The sequence below is a fragment of the Mirounga angustirostris genome, unplaced genomic scaffold, assembly GCF_029215605.1.
Source record: "Mirounga angustirostris isolate CCGP_5_RB_7025 unplaced genomic scaffold, mMirAng1.0.hap1 SCAF_6, whole genome shotgun sequence".
Classification (NCBI taxonomy): domain Eukaryota; kingdom Metazoa; phylum Chordata; class Mammalia; order Carnivora; family Phocidae; genus Mirounga; species Mirounga angustirostris.
The window spans coordinates 29,009,053-29,031,017 of record NW_026991714.1 but is presented as its reverse complement, the minus strand read 5'-3'; the positions used below and the strand labels follow the sequence as shown (position 1 = coordinate 29,031,017).

Sequence of the window (21,965 nt, the reverse complement as noted above, 5' to 3'; positions counted from 1 at the left end):
TGCAAAGCACAGGAACATGGTAAGATGGGCAGGGGGCCAAGGGTATGCTCTCAAGAGATCTTGTCGCCGCAAGCAATTGAAAGGCCCGGAGGTCCAGTGTGTCATTATAGACAGGGTGGACCACATTCTTGGGATTGGACTAAGGGCACCCTCATGAAGCCAGTTCACTGGATACAGGGGTCAGGGACCTGCGCCATTCATGCTCAAAAGAGAAGGTTTTTCCAGGGGTCACTTCAGAGTAAAGGCCAAGCCAATTCCAAGAGCCCAGGCCATCCAGGTGTCCCAGAGATGGGCACCATCACCAGGGCTGCTAAAAACAGTGGAGCTGAGAACTTCTTGGTGTAGGGGAAGGAGGGCTCTCCTCTGCCTTCTCCCCTTTTCCCATGAGGACAGAAGGTCCTCCTGGGCAGCTCCCTCTGACTGCCCCCCATTCACGGGGCCAGTCCCGGTCCCAGTCCCAGGATGGAACAGTGGTAGAGCGCGGCAGAGCTGGCTCTTGTTTGGATCCGCTTGAATCGAAATGCGAGTCCCTTGGCGTAGCAGGAGTAGCTCTCCGGACGTCTCCTCTCCTGAGCCGCCGTCACTCCGCAGGTGCGACAGCTCCACCTCCTCCAGCCCCACGTGCTCAACTGCTGCTACTCCCAGGACAGCGACATTGTGATGGAGGCGCTCGCGGCGCTCAGGTGTCTCACCGAGCATCTCAGCTGGCAGCACTCCTCCTCCTTCCTTACTCAGCTCACCTTCATGCTCGGGCCCTTCTTTGAGGAGGTGAAGCCCTTTGCGGGCTCATTTCCCTTCTCTGGTATCCAAGGGAGTTGGGCAGAATTATCCGGAAAGGCCCCTGTAGTCCGAATGTGAGGCCATTCCGTAAAGGTCTGCTTCCGGGTGTCCTCTCGGGGAGCATCTGTAAAAGGCGTGAGATGTATCGAGAGCAGACGGCAGTGACAAGGGAGAAGGGGATGCTGTCTGATCACGGATCACTGGGGGGACGGGAGTGTGCGTGGGAACGTGCGCTGGGAGCGGGGAGCTCGGGGCCCCTGGCCCTACAGGGTGGACAGAGGTGGAGGTGTCTTCCGTGTGTGTGTGTGTGTGTGTGTGTCTGTCTGTCTGTCTCTTCTCCCCTAGGAGTCTGAGCAGCTGCGCCTGGTGGCCTTTGAGACCTACAGGGCTCTCTTGGCTAAGGTCAAGAGGACAGTGCTTGTCTTCCCCTTGAAGTACCAGGTCCTCAACTTGATAGTCCTCCTTGTGCTCCACCTGGAGGATGTGAACATCAGCGTGGCTCAGGTGAGAGGCCAGGCCCTGGAGCCTGGTCTTCCGTCTCTGGTTGTCACGGAAGGTAAATGCTGACAGGTGTTAAGTGCTAAGGAAGGGGCTGTGGCGAGACTGGAAGATGCTGGAGGAGTTGCTTTGTCTCTGACCTTGGCGAGTGGCCGGGAGGGGCCGGATGTGACCAGATGCTTGCACCAGGGTTTTCTCTCCCTCCTGGCTCTCCCCAGCTGGTCACCAGCACACGGCAGAATGCCCTGGGTGGGAAGACTCCAAGGAGGAAAATCCTAGTATCTGGCACAGTGCCTCTGCCTGGTTCTCTGCCCTTGGCTTCATGGCCTCCCCGCCAAGTTGCTCCCTGCACGCTCCTTTGCACTGAATTGAGAACACCCCGCACCACCACCACCAGCAAAGAGGTTCCGATGAAGCAGGACAGAGAGAGCCTGGAATTGGTCCATGTTCTGGGGGGCCAGGGATGTGACGGCAGCTGGGGAAAGTTGCGAAGTGGCTGATGCGATTTGTAAAAGGACTCCCGGTTTCCAGATGAGGCTACTTTGCCATGGCAAGGCCCCTGATGGACACAAGTGACGAAGCTGCTGGATGTCTTTGGGGAAATCTGTTTCGGGGAGACTGTTTTCGGGGTGTGGGAAGCCATGTGGTGGGTGCATGAGGCTGGGAGGTGGGCAGATTCATTGCTCCGGCTCTCAGTGTCATACCACAGCAGCTGGGAAAGTCTTTACAACCAGGCGTCTTGACCTGCTCATCAGTGGGGAACAGGTGTAGGCATAGCCAAGCTGCCTAGAGGACCCCGCCTCCCTCCGCACCCCTGGGTCCCTCTGGGTTCCCTGGAGTCTTCCCTCCCTCCAGAACGGGACGTCCTGCCATTGGTCTCCCCTCCTTGTGCCTTTCTGTGTCTTCTCCCAGCCCTGTCCCCGTAACTCCCCATGCTGAACCTTCCTGTCTCTCCAGATCTGCCGGTCTGCCCTCTGCCACACGGCCGCCATACTGGGCTGGTCAAGGCTCAAAGTGATATTTGCCGAGAAAGATGTGTGGACTATCCTCAGAGCCCTGGTAAGGCGGCAGCTTACTCACCATTCTGCTCCATGCAGGGAGGGTGGGGCGGCCAGCAGTCTGTTTCCTGAAGCGTCTGGGGTTTGCAACAGCTGCAGTTTAATAATGAGATGCTCAGTGAGCATGTACTTTGTGCCCAGTACCTTGACCTGGTTCCCGCCCTCCCATTGCTCCCTAAGTTGGGGAACTAGACACACAACTAGACAAATTCAGAATACTGTGGTGAGGGCTAAAAGAGAGGAATGTACTTCATAGTACAAAGGAGGGGTGCCCAGCCCAGTCTAGGACTTGAAGGAAGGCTTCCTGGAGGAGGTGTCATCTGGGAAGAGGGGAAATGGAAAGCAGGATGTCACTTAGGCAAAGAAAAGGGATCAGGAGTGCAGGCCGAGGTGCTGCCATACACAGGATGTGGAACAAAGCACTCACTCCATTCCAGGGACTTTGCATACGTCATCTTATATAATTTGATCCTGAGAAATAAGGGCAGAAGAGCCTGGTGTGTGGGGAGCAATCAGTGGCTTGGACTCATGCGAGCTGGGGCAGAAAACTCAAATGCCTACAAGGCCATGAAGGAACATTAATCAGAGAAGCATACTGGGTGGCCCTGGCGGGGAATCGAAGATCCTGGGGTCCAGCGAAGGCAATGCCTCTCAGCACGGTCAGGACACTGCACAACCTCGTTCTAGTACATTCTCAGTAACTCCTCCTTTATCCTGAAATGAAATTCATAGATTATATCATCTACCTGTATAGATTTCCAAAATAAATATAATGCCCTGACTCCAAAGGAGAAATGAAAGTAATTTTAAATAAAATAATGTGTAAATATGTATGTGACACAACATAACATAAATAGCATGACTACATGACATGATATAACATAACATAATGTAATGTACTATAACATAAATAATAGATGGGAGTATCTGGGCCCCATTCCTCTGGAAGACACGATGAAGTAGTTGACTCCTTGACCTTCTCTGTGGAATCTCTGTGACTTGACCTACTACAAATGCAAAATGGTACTGGATTGTTGTGCTGGGGACTCAAATGCCACAAGAAGTGTGGCCTTTAGTGATGTGACTTTCAAAGTGATGAACAATATTTGGTGAAGGTCTCCATGACATGAACTACAGTCTTTCTTTGCTTCATATTGTAGATGCATCTCCAGGAGACCCAGTGTGTATTTGAACTGTGAAAAAAATATTCTGTGTTATATAAAAGACAGGGTCAGGTTCTGGGCATAGATAATTAGAAATAGATTTTTGATACAAATACACAATGGGACATTAGAAATTAGTGTACTCCCTCTCATCATTCTGACGACCAAAAACATCCCCCCAGCTCTATAATTCCCCTGGGACAGTACACTCCCCAGCTGAGAGGGTTGAGAACCAATGGATTGAGTCTGAAGTAGAGCGGGCTCAGTGTTGCTAGATTTTCCACTTTGTTAAGACAAGCAGGAAATCCTGATCTTAGGTGAAATTTACCACATTTTTCTTGGCAAATAACTTACAATGTTTAAAAATTTGTGTGGAGCCAACGAAAAAAGTCTGCAGGCTGGTTTTGGCTCATGAACTGGAGGTATTCAGTCTTGACCTGGGAAGCAGGAAGCAGGAGCTGGGGCTGTACTGTGCAGGGAGGGTTTGGGCACAATAAGGCACAGGACTTCACGCTGTAGGCAACAGGGAGCCACTGAAGTGCTCTAAGCCAGTGGTACCATGGTTAGATAGCTGTGTGCTTAGGCAGACCACCTGTTGCAGATTGGAGGATAATTTCACATGGGACAGGACTGGGGTCTGGAGAGAGAGGATCCAGGGAGAAAAGATGAGGTCATGAAGACAAAGACATGGAGGGATAAGCCAGGGCTGGAGAGCTAATTGATGTGGAGCATGAAGGTAAAGGTCAACTCTTGGGTTTCTGACTTGGGCGAATGCTGGTGTCATAGACTGGGGTCAGGAATACAGAGGCAGGAGCAGGTGTGGAGAGGAAGATAGTGTAGTGGCTTGATTTTGTGCATGTCAGGTTTGTAGAGCTTGGGAGATCTATCCCATTGGAAATAGACATAATCACTGAATCACTGAGGCTTGGAAAACAGAGCCGTGCTGGAGATACGGATGTGTGGACACTGAGTTGCAACCATGGCTCATCGAAGGGAATTGCATAGAGGGAGAAGCATATGGTTCGACATCAGGATCCCAGGAAACGTCAGTTCCAAGTTTCCCAGGAAGGAGACTAGGAAAGGAAACCAGGCCAAGAAATAGAAGAACAAGAGGAGAGGAGGATGGTGGTCATTTAGGAAGAAGACAGTTTCAGGAAGCAGTGAGTGGTCAACAGTGGGTGGTAACAGAAGCGGGAGTCCAGGGAGATAAAGGCTGGATGTGCGTGTTGGGTTTGGACCATGGAAGCCAGATCTGAATCAGCAGCATGGTGCAAGGAGACCAGGTTGCAAGAATCCAAGGGTTTCTCAGGGTAACTTCAAACCTGGGGGAGATGAGCAGTGGGTGGGGCTCCATCTCACACCCCCTTCAACCGGAGCAGTCCCACTTCTGTTGGTTCAGAATCTTAGGTTTCCAGTTAGGATTTTTGTTTGAAGAAAAGATGTTCTACCAAAAAAGGTTTGACAAACCCTGGATGTAGCCTCCTCATTTGAGTACTCAGGCTGCAGTGTAAAGGGGGAGTCGGAGAGTCACTGGGAAGGACACACAGGGGATGGGGTTAGGTCTTTGCAAAAGGCAGAACATGTCATCCCCCAGAACCTTCAAGGCAGGGAATCTGGATGAAGTGTGTGCATGCCTAGGCGGGGAAAGAAAAGTATTAAAACACTTAATTACATGTGGCCCTGCTTGGCTCTGTTTAAGTAGAAGGGTGTAGACATGATTGATTCTATTGCAGCCTAGAGCAAATGACCTTGAGATTGAAGATTTTAAGCCAAGACATACAAAAGCAATATTGAAACAACTGGGTTCACTCCTCTATGTTTGGGAGTAGGAAGAATGTGGGAGCGAAAGATTGGGGTAAATCTATTGGAAAGCGATCCCCCTGTCAATCCAGGAAGGCTTCATGGAGGAAACAAGACTTCAGGAGCTAGGGTGGGATGGGATGGAGATGTAGAATTTTGTTTAAATAATTTATTTTTAAAAATAATCTCTATACCCAATGGGGGAGCTCAAACTCATGAGTCCAAGATCAAGAGTCACATGCTCCACCAATGAGCCAGCCAGGCACCCCTAGAATGTTTTTTTTTTTTTTTTAAGATTTTATTTATTTATTTGAGAGAGAGAATGAGACAGAGAGCATGAGAGAGGGGAGGGTCAGAGGGAGAAGCAGACCCCGCGCTGAGCAGGGAGCCCGATGCGGGACTCGATCCCGGGACTCCGGGATCATGACCTGAGCCAAAGGCAGCCGCTTAACCGACTGAGCCACCCAGGCTCCCCCCCCTAGAATGTTTTGACAGGGTTTTGCACCAAACTGATGTCTCTGGATGGCCCGAGGGGGGCAGGAGGACTGGCAGTGGGCACCTTACCTAATCCAGCTCCTCTTCTTACAGCTGCGGCAGGAGGCAAACAAGGCCCTCTGGTTTCTGAAGCAGTGTACGACTCTCTTCAAGAGCCCACAGGCCCCCGTCCGCCAGGCAGCCGTACGGTTTGCAGGTACCACTTTCCCTCTTCCTGGAGCCACTGTGTCCTTGTCCCGGAATCCTTCAAACAGCCTGAGGACCTGGGACACGAGGATATAAGGGCCTGAGGTGACATGGGAGGTTGGAGGGGCTCTCTGAGGAGCTCCCGGGATCGGTCCTGCGATAGTCTGCATATTCTCCACCCACCCCTCCGTCCCCACCTGTTCCTCCCCCTGCAGCAGGCTCCTGGTTGGGTTGGGTGACCTTTCCTACAGCGGAATGGGCCATGTCCTGGCAGGCCAGGCCAGCAAAACCCCCAAGGGGCGGGGCGTCAGGGTGTGGGTGCTGCTCCCCCATGGCGCTCAGAGGCTGGTGAGAACTGCTTCATGTCACCCCAAGGAAAAGTGTCTTTAGAGCAGAGGGATCCCCTCTGCCTCCCCCAGCCCAATTTGCTGATGACCCTCAGAGGAGAAGGGGAAGTAATTCCTACTTGTGGGAAAACTCTAGACAAGGCCAGTTAGGGGGAGCGAAAGACAGAGGGAGGTATGTATTTTGGGGAGGAACACAAGAGCAGGTGCAGCTGGGGTCCTGTGGTCCTCTTTGGGGCCCCTGAGGTGCTCTGTGTGCCCCTGTAGGCCAGATCATCCAAACCCTCGACGCGGAAGAGGCCAGTGATATTGAGGAAGTATACGCAGGTGAGTGGTAACCCAGTCACAACTCCTTGCAGCTTTGAAGGCTCCTGGTGCTGGTGGGGAAGTCTCAGAAATGAGGGAAAATGGGCACGTGGCTGACAAAAATGCTCACTGGAAAGAATGAAGAGGGAGGCTCGTCTTTAAGGCCTTTAGCTTTGGGGCGTCGGCCAGAGCCCTCCTGCTCCTCATGTTCCCTCACTGACCCTCACCCCCGTTGAACTCCAGGCCGTTCAGCAGCCATTACAGTTCCTGGAACTCTTGATAGGAGGGCCATCCAACTTTTTTCTCACTTGGGGGACACAGGGGTTCCCAGCCCTTCCCTTGTGGAGCCGCCGGGACCGCTCCCGCTATAGTCCCTCTGAGACCCACTGCCCCCTGCCCCACCAACGCCATGCTCTTCGCTTTCCCTCTGTCCCGTCTCAAGCACCCTATCCCCCCACTGCTGCATCCATCCCCTGCTGCTGCCCAAATCCCTGACTGTAGCTCTCTGCGAAGCCAGAGCACGTCACCCATAGCTATTCTCTGGAAAAGAGGAGGGCAGAGGCGATCAGGAGGGGGGTGGCGGAGGGGGCCGAAAAGGTTGGTTGTGGAGGCAGGACAGGAGGCAGCCGGCCTCCCGTCTCCCTGAGCCCCGGGCGAGTACGTCATCCTGCTTGCCACTGAGCAGGGTGGCCTCCCAGTGGGAATTCTTGCTCGTATTTTAAAAGCCCAGTCCCCATCTCGCTGTGCTGCCCCCGTCTGCCAGCCGACCTGACGGGCCCGCCGGCGGGGCCCAGGCCTCGCGCCCAGCCCAGCAGCCTTGCTTTGTTCCAAGCCCCTTAGCAGCCTCCGTGTTTAGCCCTAAGGTCCATGCGGGAAGACCCCGACCCCATGGTCAGCTGCCTCGCCACTCAGACCCTCTACATCCTGGAAGCCCGGGAGAAGCTGCTGGTCAACACCCCTACCTCCTGCTTCTGCAGCAGGAGGCCTCGAAAGGGCTACTCCTGAGCCTGTGTCCTTGGGGCCTGGCCAGGGCGGATGTGACCATGACAACTGTGACAGGGGGTCCAGGCTCCCGAGCCCCGCCTGAGAAGTGGATATGTGCCCCCGCAGACCCTTTGTAATAAAAGGATGAAGCATGAGCTTCTGTGGAGTTGGTGCTTTCTGGCCTTTCCACTTTGTTCTACGGGGCAGGGCCATTCACTGTGAGCGGCCTCCTCTGCGGCGACCGTCTGGTCCAGGCTGGCCTCTCCCAGCTCCACACCCCCCGCCCCACCACCGCCACATGCCCTTCTCCTGTGCAGCCAGGGGATCGGAGGCCGGAGCGTGGGGACTCTGACCATCAGCCTGAACCACAGACTGGGGGGAGGAGGGATGCTGGGACACGCGAGGAGCTCTAGACTCTAGCTGTGCTGGGCAGGGCTCCCGGTGGCGGGTGACAGAGTCCCCTCTGGCAGGTTTAAGCAGGGCAGTGATTTACCGAAGGGCATTAGGCAGCTCATAAAGTATCCCAGGAGATCAGAGAGTTTGGATACCACCCGTCAGGAACAGGGCAGCTCTGTAAAAACACCGGCGTGGCTATCCCTCTGCTCAGCCCAAAGCACAGCCCAGGTGACATCAGAAGCTCGGCCACTGTGTATCTAGAGAGCCAGATGTTTCCTCCTCCCACTCCAATGGCTGAGCTGGCTGAGGACCATCTCCCGTTGGAACCCGTCTAACCCAGGGCCTTCCGACAGTCCGGGAAGTTTATCCTCAGGTCTATGCAGGGTCATTTGCTTCTCCCACGTTACCCCCCCACCCCCCACCTGCCTCTGAAGTCACCTGTTCCCCCTGACCTTCAGTCAGCCAGGCCCCTCTGGGGACAGGGGCACTAACCAATGTCCTAAAATGTAGGCTCCCCCATGGTCAAACCTGCTCGGACTTGGGCGGAGCTCGGGCTCTTGCCCTGCAGTGCCCAGCCTCTGCCGCCTGCATGCAAGCCCCAGGGACATGTGCAGTCCTCCCCTTGCTCACCATCGCCACGGCCACACGCCTCCCCCTCTGTGGTGGCCGTGCTCCTCGCAGCGCTGTCTTCACCTGGGGGCAGCCACTGGTGTCCCGCTTGCAAACCTCAGCGGCAGGCAGCGTTAAAGCCCACACGGATGTCTGCATTGGCCAGGAGGCTCTTCTCACGCACGCGCCTTGGCCTGGCCTCTGGGTCTGCCATCAGTGGACCCCTTTATAGATGGACGTGAGTGAGGAAAGCACAAGACGGTGGTGCACTCATGTTCCCTTCCCTGCCCTCCAAAGCACCATCAGGTCCATATGTCAGGATAGGATCCACTTCAGAGACTGTTCTGGTGCCCCCCCGCCCACATCACCCCCCTCACGCTGGTCAAGCCAAGTTTAAGAGGCACGATGGGAAGAGACCACATGGGGGGAAGGAATCTCTGTCCTGGTAGGATCATGGCCAACTCTGTTGGCTCCTCTGGGCCTCAGTTCCTCTCACCTGTAAACTGAGAGGGTTAGAAAAAAACATCTTTGAGGATGCCACCCAGGTTGACAATTAAATGACTCCCATCAGGGGCGCCTGGGTGGCTCAGTCGTTAAGCGTCTGCCTTCGGCTCAGGTCGTGATCCCAGGGTCCTGGGATCGAGCCCCGCATCGGGCTCCCTGCTCCGCGGGAAGCCTGCTTCTCCCTCTCCCACTCCCCCTGCGTGTGTTCCCTCTCTCGCTGTGTCTCTCTCTGTCAAATAAATAAATAAAATCTTTTAAAAAAGAATGACTCCCATCAAATTCTGAGAGGTGCTAGTACAACCTAAATAGTATTTCTCTCCTTCACACTGTTTGGTTTCCAAATTTCCTTTAATAAGTAGATACCACTGTTATAATTTGGGGGGAAAACCAAATCCCACAAAAGGACAAAAGAGCAAGATCCTTTAACCTGGTGTTCCTGCCTCCCTAACCCTCAGCACTTTGGCATCTTCAGGGTGACCTGAGTTTGGAAAAACCACCTTCTATGGCAAACCCTCTGCAAGGAAGGGGAGGGGCACAGTCGCAAGGTAGAACCAGTTGGCTGGAGTCCGTCCCAGGGCCCGGCTCCTGACAAGGTCAACAGCTCCTGGACCTGTATTTTCTGGTTTTTACCCACACCCCTACAGGCCTGCAGCCGGCCGTGCCCAACTGTCACTTCTCAGGGTCAACAGCAGGCTCTGTCCGTAGGGTGGGATCCTATGTAAAAGAAGGACCTGTGGAGAGGAAGGGTGGGACCAGACCAGGCGGGAGGGTGGGGCAGGGAGAGTGGCGTGGGTAAGGCTCAGTCAACCGGCCAAAAACAACCGCCCTCGGAAGCCACCGCGGCTTCCCAGGGCAGGGAGGCTCCAGCACCTGCTGGAGGGCCTCGGGGGAGATCAGGGCAACTCCGCCCACCTGTGTTCCCCCCTCTGCGGCTCAGGGTCCCCTTTCACTTGCTAAGACCCTTCTGTTTGAGGACCAGGAGCCTCTTGGGTGGAACCTCCCCCGGGGAGCCTCCCACCTCCAACCCACAATGACGTCTGCCTCCTACAGACCCACAGAATTCACCGGCTGGGTCACCTGTCAACAGCCAATAGCCGTAGGTCTAGATAAGCAGCAAGGACTGTGTAGGTTGACAGAGCAACTTGGTTTCATATTTGGAAAACACAGCAGAGAGACCCTATTGTGTTCACCTTATAAAAATCAGAAAGTAAAGCTTCCAAGATGGTCTTGGCGGGTGATGAAGATGCAGATGGTCCCCTAGAGGCCACGATGCCCAGGGTTGGGCCAGAATCTCCAGGAGTTGAGGGATGTGAGCTGTGGTTATCGAAAGGGAAGGTGACAACTCCGTACAGGAAAACTTCGTTATTTAGTGACATTTCATAACTCGCCACCTCCAAACATGCCTATTCTTTCCTTACTTCCTTCACTCATTCATGTACTCATTCAGTGTCTGTTCAGCATCTGTCACCACAAGGCACTGGGAGGGAATATGGAAATAACCAGAATGAGATCATTAGCCTAAGAAAGAAAAGAGGGTGGGCTTTATGGTATGGGAATTATATCTCAATAAAACTTTTATTAAAAATGTTTTCTCGAGAGTGAAACCTGACAAACTGGATACTTGCACGCAGAGCTAACATTGGTTCACCGGCGCCATGAGGCCTCGGGGACACAGTGAATTCTGAATGAAGCGCAATCTAAAATTATATGGGAGCCATGGATTCCTGAACAACAGTAGCAACAGGTCAAATATACTGAGTTATAAGCATGAGAGTAGCTCAGTTGTCCAGGAACAATCCCATGTCTTCTGGGGGGAAGAGCACATTATGGGTTTGCTTGGCATCCCCTTAGACCTATTTTTATGTTGAAAATAATGAGACTAATAGGCGGAGACAGAGCATTTTTAGGGCCTTAGGAAAAAAAGGGAAATAGGCATTTTTAAAGACAGAAAAGCACTGATCTAGAAACAAAAATCAAGACCACTGTGGAGCTGTTTTCTTCTACAAACTTTTCATATTTCTGTCTTCTCTTCATAAGTGGCAAGTGAAGGAAGTATGTCTGGTATGCATCATGCACGGCGTCCTCCAGGCTCTGGAAAAGGCACTTGCTATGTTCATGAAAGGACACGGGTGCTGTGGTCGGGCAGGTCTGGGTTACGGTCCTGGCTCTGTCCTCACCGGCGCTGATCCTGGACACGCCACTTCCTCTCTGAGACTTTGCCCATTTCAGAAAATGAGAGCACCACCTATCACACAGAGGCAGTGAAGATCCAAGGAAAAATGCCTGGAATAGTGCCCGGAATACAGTGGGTGCTCAGTAAGCGCTGGTGCCCTCTTCCAGCTAAAGTACCCATCCCAGGGGACAACAGAGAGTCTGCAGGGAACGCAACACTCTCAACACTGCTTTCTCACTGAGCAAGCCCCACACTCGCAGCCCAGGAGATTCTCATCAGGCTGGGCCCCAGCCCCAGGGGCCCGCCCCACCTGCCCCAGCACCAATGTCCCACCCCAGAGAAAGGCCACCAGCCAAAAGCTGGCAGCTCTCAGGAGCCACACCACGACAGGTAACGGTCATTCGGGGTTTATTTATGACAACTTCTTAGAACACACACGTCCAGTCTAGGAACAGAAATGTACAGCATGAGGCTTAAATAACTTTCATACACTATGTACAATCATCGGCAGAAGTACAAAACATATATACATCTTGTGCTATTGCCGCATAGCGAGGAGGGCATAAGCCAAACGAGACCCTGCAGCCTGGGCAGGGGGTGATCCCTAGAAAAGAGCTGGTGGGCAGGGCGGGGCCCTGATTCACTTCAGATGTCTTCTCTGACCCTTGGCTCTTCTTGGAGTAGTTCCCACTTCCCTGCAAAGCCCTCGGGACAAGGGTTCAAAAACCTGGACCAGGGTATGCTAAGGGTTGGGGGCTCATTGGAGTGCTGGGGCTGGGCAGGGGGTGGGGGCTAGAATGAAGATGCCATAGAAAACAGAATTTTCCTTGTAGATTCTGTCCGTGCACGTAAGAGGGCTGTGAGGGATCCTGGGAACCAGGAGAGTAAGGCCAGGCTCAGGAAGGCCGGTGGGGCCACTGGCCAAGCCCCGGCTCCTGAGGCTGGGCCAGGATGCTGGGCTAAGCTAAGAGAGCGGTAAGCAGTTTCCTGTTTGGGATGGCAAACGGACAGATGCCACACGTTCGGGCTGCTGGGTGGGAAGAAACTCACTGCTCTTGCAGGGCAGGCCCTGCCCCCACAAACGTGATGGTGAACACGCTGGGCTCAGGCTGGGGCTGAACAGGCCAGGGGCTGTGCCCGCGCCCGGCCCAGACCGCATCAGAGGATGCCCCCGAGAGTTGGGATGGTCTACGTGAGGGAAGAGAGCGTTTCTAACTTCACAGCTGCGGCCTGCCCACTCTCTGCCACACTGGGTGTCGTGGGGAAGTCCCAGCCACGGTCTTCCCTACGGCGGTTTTGTGCTTTAAACTGCCCTCTGCCCAGGCGACACCACCCCAGGTGGGCAGCAGGGCCAAACAAGAGAGGGCTGGAGCTGTAGTGATGGTGGGGGGGTAGGGAGACCACTCCCAGATCCGCAAGTGTCCCTTCCCAGACCCACAGAGGCACCCTGACCACCTCAAAAGCCTGGGTGTGCCTTTCCTCTTCCTTGGCAATCTCCCAAGGCAACTCCAGGTGCTACCTTGGGGAATTCTGGCCATCATGCAGCGATCAGCTACTCACATGAGAGCAAACACTGAACTGATTAATACTGAGAACAGAGCCTGGCCGGGGACTGTGCCGAGCAGGCCCACAGGCAGTCAGCTTCAAAAGCATTCGAGGGGGGCTCAGCCCTGGGGACAGGGAATGTGGCTCTGGGCTCCTTAGGCCCAGTAGGGCTGGGACCCAGCCTGGGCTCAGGCATTTAAAGACTGGGGGGTGTGGGGTCGAGAGAGGGAGCTAACTCCTGGGCCCACGCCTTCTGATGTGGCCGGGCCGGCGTTGGCCCCGGCTCAAGTCTGCAGATGGGCAAAGAAAAGTAAGTAGTATGACGAACCCCCCAGAATCAGGGCAAGTCATGGGCCGAGCCCTGGTCTGAGCGAGGAAACGCCCTCCCAGACCCGGACATACTCGGTCTAACTGTGGACAGAACCAAGCTGGGATGAGCCCCCTGGACCCAGGTCTGCCCAGGCCACCTGCCACAAGCCTTGCTATTTGTGCTCAAATCACAACCATTTTGTGCTTCCAACCTTTAGGATGCTGGGGGCCTGCCCCCTAACTATGTACCTTGGACATCCCTGAAGGAGTAGGCAGAGATTCCAACGCTCTCCGAGCACAGCTTTTGGAAGGGCTCAGGGCTCCCGAGGGACTTCAAGTTTAGAGTCAATGATACTCGCCAGGACAGCAGAGCCGGCCTGCCATGAGGTAGCTGACCCATCAGAAAGAGCAGAAAGTGGGCAATGATGCTGAGCACCTCTCGCAGGCCGTAAGGTCACATCTCGCGCAAGAATGGGTCTCGCAGCTACAGTACCGTTCCCCGGGCTGGGGCAGCCCCGGCCCATGGGGGCAGCGCAGTCTTTTGTGTTTCTACGGTTTGTAAACAGTCATGCAGACAGAGTCTTACAGGTTGCAAGGCTGAAGCTTTCTGATCAGGTGGGGAGAAGGATGGGGAGGGGAAGAGGCGCTTGCTTCCACGTGGCCGAGGGAGCGGCTGGGCCCCCCCTGGGCTGGCTGAAGGAGGAGGGATTTCCGGCCATCGCAGACTGACTGTCCCAGGCTCCAGGAGGCCAGTATTCCAGGATGTGTGCTTCCTGCACACATCAGCTTACCCAGACTCCACCGCCGGGGCCGGCAGGGGCTGCTCGGAACAGGGGGGAAGCAGGGCTGGGCCCTTAGGCCCCAGCAGGTGTTTTCACCGCTAGGACATCCTCCTCTGCCCTGCGTGCCACACTGGGGCCACACCGGGGGGGCTCCGATCCCCTGGCCAAACAGGCAGAGGCACAGAGGACAAACCCAGAGCTACCTCTGGAAGGTCTAAAAGTCACTGCGTATCTCAGAACAGAGTTGGGGCTCCTGGCTACCAGACTGAGGACAGGAAGCACAGGACCAGTTAAGCATTGGAAAAACACCGTGGATAGGTTGGGGCGGAGGGATGTCCAGGGACTCCTCCCAGGGCCCGGTCCTGTGAATTCAGAATTGCCCCAACAGGGGGCGCTGGAACACGGATTTAACCACAGCCCCATGGCAAGAAGAAACTCAATGAATTCCTTCTTCACCGCTAATCTAAAAGGGGAGGGCCTCTTGCCCCATGCCAGCTTTAAGGCTTGAAAATGTGTCTCCTGAAAAACCAGAGAGAAAGAGGCCGGAAGGACTCCTGGCCCTGTTGGGGTGGAAATACAGGTGAGCGGGGAGGGGGCTGGGCCAGCCTCACCATCCAAGCCATCCTGGTAGACATAATCCTCTGAGCTGCTTCCTACATGGCCCACACAGGACTCTGGGAAGGGGGGCCCCTGGCCCTGGGCTGTGGGGTGGAGCTCCCCTGCCTTCTGGGGGCAGCGGGCACGGGACCCCGCAAGTGCAAAGACACGTGTGGTGCCCGCGGGCATGGCTGGTGTAAGGCTGCCCGGCATGAGTGCCAGGCCCCGGGGTGGAGGAAGGCACTGAAGCGTCAGGCAGCCTAGAGGTCAGGGGTGCACTAGAATGGTCCCTGGGGGCAATGCTGGGGACGGGCCCGAGCTGCAAAGCGAACAGAGGAGGTGGCCCTGGAGGGCTGGTCGGGCAGATTCCCTTTGGGATTCCTGGCCCCCGAGTGCTGAGGGAAAGAACATTTGGGGAGAAACTTCAAGTCAGTTTCCAGGAGGCAACAGCAAAAGTAAAAATAAAAAAATAATAATAAATTAAATAGCTGAAGTATTTCTGACCATCTCCCCAAAGGAATTTTTCTAGCAGCTCTACCTTGGCCCCATTAGAAAGGGACCCCAAGGGATGGCTGGGGTCAACTGGGAATGGCTGTTGGTGGCCAAGGGGCTAAGGGTCAGCTGCAGGGCCCAGCTGCCAACACCTGGTTTCCATGGTTACCTGAGGACTATCATTTTGGGCTCAGAGGCAGGTGCAGCGGCTCCAGAGGCTGGATTAGGGGATAGAGGGGGAGGCCTGTTCATCGGAGGGGCAGGGCAGGGGCTGGGATGCTTCGCCTCCCCTACGGCTCCCTACGACTGGGCCAGAGGCTTAAGGAAGGGCATGGCCAGCTCAGCAGGAGAAAATGTGGCCAGAGGGAGGGCAAGGGGAGCCCGAGGGGCTGCAGGGAGAGAAATGAGAGGGGAAAATGCCCTTTGGCTTCACAGCTTAAATTCCTCCCCAACCTCTCTCCCCCCCCCACCCCAAGAGACAGGGGGTACAGTATCCCATAGGAAGGTCAAGGGAGAGGCAGGAGAGCAGGAGAGGGGCCACATCCGAGGCCCACACCCTCTGTCCCCAGGGCAGTTGGCCCTGTCAGACCACAGCTTCCCTTCTGTGCTGTCCAGGCTGCCGGGGGGCCGAGGGTCTGGGGGCCATCCTCTGAAAGACAGCCAGGGTGAGGCCTGCTGTGTGCTCCTAGGGTGGGCCACCAGGTAACCGCCGCACGCTCCAGAACTTCACTGTCAGGTCACTGGGAGGACAGAGAGGGACTGGTCAGCTCTTAAAGTGGGCCTGGCTGGCTACCCCCAAAGTTAAGGATGGGCCAGATTCTCCAAACTCCCCGAATGTGGCTAGGGCCCAGGGACAAGCAGTGCTGAGGATGAGGGCAGACTGCAGGGGTGGAGGGGTGGCTGGCTGCTGGGCAGAGGGAGAGGGCCTGTGGTCTCAAAGTCCCCAACAGAATTCTCGTCATGGGTTTTCGTTGGTGCTGTTTTGTTTTGTCCAGGCCTGGATGCTCCCCCCTCTGCCTTCTGCCACCTGGCACCCCTCTCCTGGGGGTCTGTCCCGCTAGTCATGCTCGGAAGAGGAGGGTGGGAGGAAGAGCGGCAGGCGGGGCATTCAGTCCGGGCCAGGCAGGGCATGAAGGGAGAGTAGGGAGGAGGAGTAAAATAATCTCATACCGTTGAGAAGCAGCTCAGACCGAAGTGGAGAAAGAGAGGGAAGAGGAAAGAAGGGAGAATGACAGAGGAGGCGGGAGAGGAGGGTCAGGGCAGGGTGGTGGCTCGGCCCTTTATGGCCAGGACTCGGCGAGGAAGGCAGGGGGTGAGTCCGGGGACGTAATTCCACACCTTTACCCGGCAGTCACTGTTGGGGGAGAGAGGCAGAGAGGCAGAGAGGAGAGGCAGGAGGAGATGGGGAGGGAAAGGGAGGAGAGAAGGGACATAGTCGGACGTGAAGGAAAAAGAAGAGACCCCTCTGAGGAGCTCCCCTGTGGGGCAGAGGCCTGGGCATCCCCTGGATGGGGACCTGAGCTGGGGCAGGAGAGAGGCGGGTCCGGAGGGGGGGCAGGGCTGCTCTGTGGTCTGAGATACGTGGACGGGGGTAAAGACAGCTGGGGGGTGCGGGGGGGCTGCTGTGGGAAGGGCAGGAAAGGCCTGCAGACAGGTGGGTGAGTCCTGACCTGGGGCCCAGCACCTTCCTGCTCCCCTGCCCCTGGCGGGCACTCCTGGAGGGCTAGCACAGGCTAGCAGGCGCCGAGGGGTCTACTCCATGAGCCGAGCCTGTTGGGACAACTGCAGGGGCCCCAAGGCCCCCCAGCCTGCTCTGCCCACACCAGGGAGAGGGGCAGGGGACACACACAGACCTCTCCGCCTGGCACCCACCTGGAAGCAGTGAAGATGTGCTTGGCGTTGGTGCAGATGGCATTGATGGGGCTGTCGTGGCCCCTGATCTCGCCAATGGGCGTGAAGTTATCCACGTTCCAGACCTTGATGACGCCCGCACGGCAGGCGCTCAGCAGCATGGGGCGGCCCGGGACAAAGGCCAGGGCACACACCCAGTCCTTGTGTGCATTGGGGATTTGCTGCGGGAGGAGCAGAGCCAGTGAGGCCTGAGGGCAGTGCTGGGCAGGGGGTTGCTGGCAGGGGCCACTGCGCACAAGAAGGGCAGCTACCAGGCTCCCCTCTGCCTCTGGGGTCCCTGGGCAGGCAGACTGGCAGAGCACTGTCCAGGAGGCGGGCTGCGCGGGCCCACGCTGGGGACTGCAGAGGCCCAGAGATAGGTCCTTTGGTCTCCCACTCCGAGGCAAACCTAAGATCCTGCACTGCTGGAGAACCCTTCAGGCCTCGCAAGGGTAAACGCTCCAGGAAAGGGAACACAGTGAGTGGCTGAGCTTTCGAGTCAAACCTGGGGGCTAAGAGCGCCCCTTTCCAGAAAGCAGCTGCATACGGGAGAGTACAGGGGAGGCAGCAGGGGAGTGGACACAAAGGGGAAGAGGGTGGAGAACAGGCAGGCTGGGGGAGCTCTGGCCCAAGACCCTAGGTCGCCAAGGCCCTGCCCGGACTGGGGAATGGCCTTACCCTAGCCCACCCCTCCCTCCTGCCCACCACACCTGGATGAGCTCCTGCTGCTCCAGGTCCCACTTCTTGATGCCATTGTCCCGGGAGCCACTGAATAGGACATCTCCCTGGATGGCAAGACACTCGATGCCATCATAGTGCGGGGGTTCAAAGTTGTGGGTGGGGCCAATGGTGCCCGTCACACACTCACCCAACTCGAACATCTGCAGGAGGAAAAACTGGTGGGGAGCGCCTGAGAGAGAAGGGGGAAGCTCCAGGGCCACCCACCTACTCTCACACAGCACGGTGGTCCCTGGGAGCCGGCAGACCCAGTGGCCTGACCCAGGCTGGTAGCCCTGGCCCTGGGGGAGAGGAGCTTCCCCAGCAGGAGAGGGCTCCTGGAGGGGCACTGCTTCTTCTTGGGGATAGAGGACTCTGAAGGCTTGGGTCTGGACCCTTCCTAAGGGGACTGGAGCAGACTGGCTTAATAAGTTAATGCAGGCGGTGACCCCACAGCTCAACATGCAGCTCATATGGAGAAAGGTAGGTTTGGGGTGTGCACCTCTTTTTCAATTTCTTTTATTTTTAAGTTAATATAATATTAGCTGTACTTGAAACAAACATTATCATACCAACCACCCTCTGTTTCTCTACTTCCCAGTTTCTGACTGCATCCATGTGGTTTGCAATGACATAATCGGGGAGCAAACAGAATTAGTGTTGTTTGCTATCCTTTGTGTTTTGTTCACATTTTCTCAGTTCAGTAGATGCACTGCAACCTGCTCAGTGGGTTTTCCCTAATTGACGTGACTGCTACTCGCCCTTAGACATTTAGGTTATTTTCAATTCTGCACCATTTACAAAATATCGCTGCAATCTACTTGCTGCGCACACACACCTCCTTGCCTCTTTGGGGTGATTTCTTCAGCATAAATCCCCAGAAGTCTCATTATTTTTCCTGAGGGCTCCCAAGGCCCCAGGGGGAAGGGGTGGAGGAGGGCAGGAGGAACACAGAGAACGCCCCCCCCCCCCACCCCGCCCCAGACCTCAGAGGCAGGAGGCCTTCTCAGGTACCTTAACGTAGTGGTCCTTGGAGCCGGTCACCACCAGGTCATGCTGGCTGGCGGTCTGGGTGACGGTCAGGCACATCACAGGGCCGATGTGGCCAGTCAGCTTGCCAACCGGCTGGAACCTGCGGTGGGGAGAGGCCCGGCCGGTGGGGGGACACGGATCAGGGGGGATCCTAGCTTGTGGGGCCCGGTGGGGGAGGTCTGCCCTGGAATGAGTTGGGCCGGCCAGGGCACTCTGCCTCCCTCAACGCAAGACCAAGGACCAAGATATCAGCTGCCCGGTGTCCCAGGGGCCTTGGAAGACAAGGGTGCGGTATCCCAGAGCCGGGACCCAAGCCCAACAGCAGGCGGAAACAGAGGAGCACGGGGGTCTGCCAGCCCCGCCGGGCGGCATCCACAGCAGAGAGCCGCGGACCCCCCTATAGCCACGCCAAGCCCTCCGCGGCGCCACACGCGTCCCCTGACCTGCTGAGCTCCCAGATGCGGACGGCGTTGCCCGAGGCAGCGTAGAGCATGGTGCCTGAAGGGCTGAGGGCGATCTGGTTGATCTGGTGCTCCCCCTGAGCACTGGCGATAGCGCGGGTGGATGTGGCAGCACAGACGTCCCCGGAGGTCACCTGGCCCGAGGACCTGCCGCGAGCAAGGACGGCAAGGTCAGAGATCAAAGCAGTCCATCCACACAGGCCAGGAAAGCAACCAGACCTCCCTCAGACCAGGCCTGATACCCCAGTCTTTCCAGGAAGCCTTCCCTGACTGACAGAGGGGAGCGAAACTCCTCCTGGAAGTTTCTGGTCTGACGAGGCAGAGACCAAGGCAGATAGCGCCACGGCCAGCAGAAAAGTCCCTGTCCCTGAGCTGGGCTTGTGGAAACCACTTAATCTCTCTGAGTCCCAGGTTCCTCCTCTGTAGAAAGAGGTGATAATACCCATTCTGTTTACTCTGCTTCTTTTGTTTTTTAAAAATAAAAGACTCCGGGACGCCTGGGTGGCTCAGATGGTTAAGCATCTGCCTTCGGCTCAGGTCATGATCCCAGGGTCCTGGGATCGAGCCCCACATCGGGCTCTGTGCTCAGCAGGGAGCCTGCTTCTCCCTCTCCCTCTGCCTGCCTGTCTGCCTACTTGTGATCTCTCTCTCTGTCAAATAAATAAATAAAATCTTTAAAAAAAATAAAAATAAAAGACTCCTTTTTTAGAGCAGTTATAGGATCACAGCAAAACTGAGGGGGCCCCCCAGCCTCCCCCACCATCGCCATCCCCACCAGAGGGGGGCGTTTGTTACAGCTGGTGAGGCCACCCTGACACGTCATCATCGCTGCGGGCCGCAGGTGACATGGGGGCTCGCTCATGCTGTATGCTCCATGGGTCTGGACAAACGCGTAGTGACCCATATCCACCATTACAGTGTCAGAGGAGTTTCACCGCCCTCAAAACCCCCTGTGTTTACTCTTTTTTGAGGATCAAGTTAAAGAACCGATGATCGCTTATCATGGAAACATCAGGATGAAGCATGGCTCCTGCTAGGAAACAGTTTCATTCTGCAGGGGCCCTGGTCTCACTTCCATCCCCCACATGTCCGTCCGCCTGAGACCGTCAGGGTCAGGAATGAGAACCGGCTCGGGTGGCCCATTTACGCAGACAGGTGGCCAGTGTGGCTTCAGGGTCTGCCACTGCCTGCTGGCCCCACGCTGGTTCCCAGCTTCCCTTTTGGACTCATGGGGGATACCCAGCACAGCCCAGGGCCAGGGCCTGGGAGGCTAAGATGAAGCAGGGGTGGGGGAAGGGGGACAAGCAGGCCAAAGGCTCACCCAAGCTGCTGCCCCAGACGCTGTCCCCCAGCCCAGGGACCCCACCTTGTCCCTCAGAGTCAGGTCGAGTCCCATAAGGACCTCTGCGCCTGTGTAGCCGGACTGGACTGTACGGAGCAGGTCACCTGGGTTGGGCATTGGTACCCAGCCCACTGCTGAGAGCCAGCTCGGGGAGTACCTACGTGAGGGTCCGAATGCACTTGGCCGAGTCCCGGATGTCCCACACCTTGATGTAGGAGGTAGACACGGAGAACACAAGCCCGGAGTGACTGCAGTACTTGATGGACACCACGTTGTTGGGGTGGCCCTTTAGGGCCGCGATCTCCTGGCCCGTGACCAAGTTCCACATCTTACAGCTGCGGTCTGTGAGGGACAGGGAGAGAACCATGGGGAGGGCAGATGCCAATTAGCAGGGGCCAGGTCACGCACGCTCCCCCTACACAGGGACTGTGGCGGTTGGGGGAGATGGTCCAGAGACATCTAGGGGGAGAAGCCCTAGGTCTGAGGGAGAGAAAGAGGCGCCCGGGCATGCTCACGTGGCATGCATGCACACAGAGAAACTCAGGAGAGGAGTCGGTCAGAACTTCAGACCAGGGTTTCTCAAGCAAACTCTGTACAGACACCAGAGTTCTGTGTGTGTTGCCAAGGTGCCCTGGGCTAAAATGAAATTCTTCAGTTTCTGGTGCTCCTCCTACAACTGCTAATAGCTGACAAAATTAATGAACAAATGGCAAGCACATCTTATGGGGAAAACTTGGAATCAATCAATCACACCCAGATTAACAACTCGGCCCCCTCTCGCCATGCAAATAAAGATAATAATTGTCTTTCTAGTAACACGTCTACTGTAGAGCTGTCTTTTCTGCTGGTAAAATGTTTGATTTTGTTGCTGAGATTAAGTAATCATGACTTTGTGGGGTCCTGCTGCCAAGATCATAGGGATTTCTTAGTTGGAAGTGCTGGGGTGTATGTCGGTGGGGGGTAGTAGTGTTGGGGGACTGGGATGAGCAGACAAGGTGGGGCACCTGAAAAGCTTCCTGAAGTTTCTGAGGGAGGTTTGGAAGGAAGTGCTGGATGGGGCCACCAGGGTCAGCTACGAGGGAAGACTTGGTCAGGGGTACCCAAGATGCGGAGCCTTGAGCCAAGGCAAGAGACATGAGACAAGTAGACAAGCCGACCCCACATCCTCAGCTCACAGAGGGCTGTGTTTTCGTGTTCACAGCCCACTTTGGCACAGGAAGCAGGGATGGGTGAGACCCTAACCTTACCTGGCCAGTCTGGGCTCTACCCACCCTTGGATCCTGTAAACAGTAGCTCGTCTGTGGCATCCAGGCAGAGGATGGGCTTGGTGTGGCCCTCGGCCATGGAGACGCACTGCAGTGGGGCTGTCCTCACACCCTTGGCTCCTCCAACGGGGATGATGATGCCCCTTCCCAGGAGAGAGGGAGAAAGGGTGCACCTGTCAGCCAGCAAGACTGAGGCCAGGTTGAGTGAGGTACGCAGGTAAGAGGGGAACAGAACCG

General features: G+C 56.0%; 1 protein-coding gene across 1 annotated transcript in view; it reads right to left on the bottom strand.

The window, feature by feature from the left end:
* Nucleotides 1-11,687: 11,687 nt before the first annotated feature.
* The window catches only part of KIF21B (kinesin family member 21B), a 48,573-nt gene continuing 38,295 nt past the window's right edge, over nt 11,688-21,965 (bottom strand). Inside the window, exons 29-35 of the mRNA XM_045877070.3 lie at nt 21,735-21,871; nt 20,625-20,805; nt 19,104-19,268; nt 18,643-18,760; nt 17,622-17,792; nt 16,894-17,093; nt 11,688-15,761 (exon numbers count right to left, since the gene is read on the bottom strand). Of these exons, the coding sequence (XP_045733026.1) occupies nt 15,707-15,761; nt 16,894-17,093; nt 17,622-17,792; nt 18,643-18,760; nt 19,104-19,268; nt 20,625-20,805; nt 21,735-21,871 (1,027 nt within the window). The 3' untranslated portion in view covers nt 11,688-15,706. The remainder of the gene's footprint in view (nt 15,762-16,893; nt 17,094-17,621; nt 17,793-18,642; nt 18,761-19,103; nt 19,269-20,624; nt 20,806-21,734; nt 21,872-21,965) is intronic.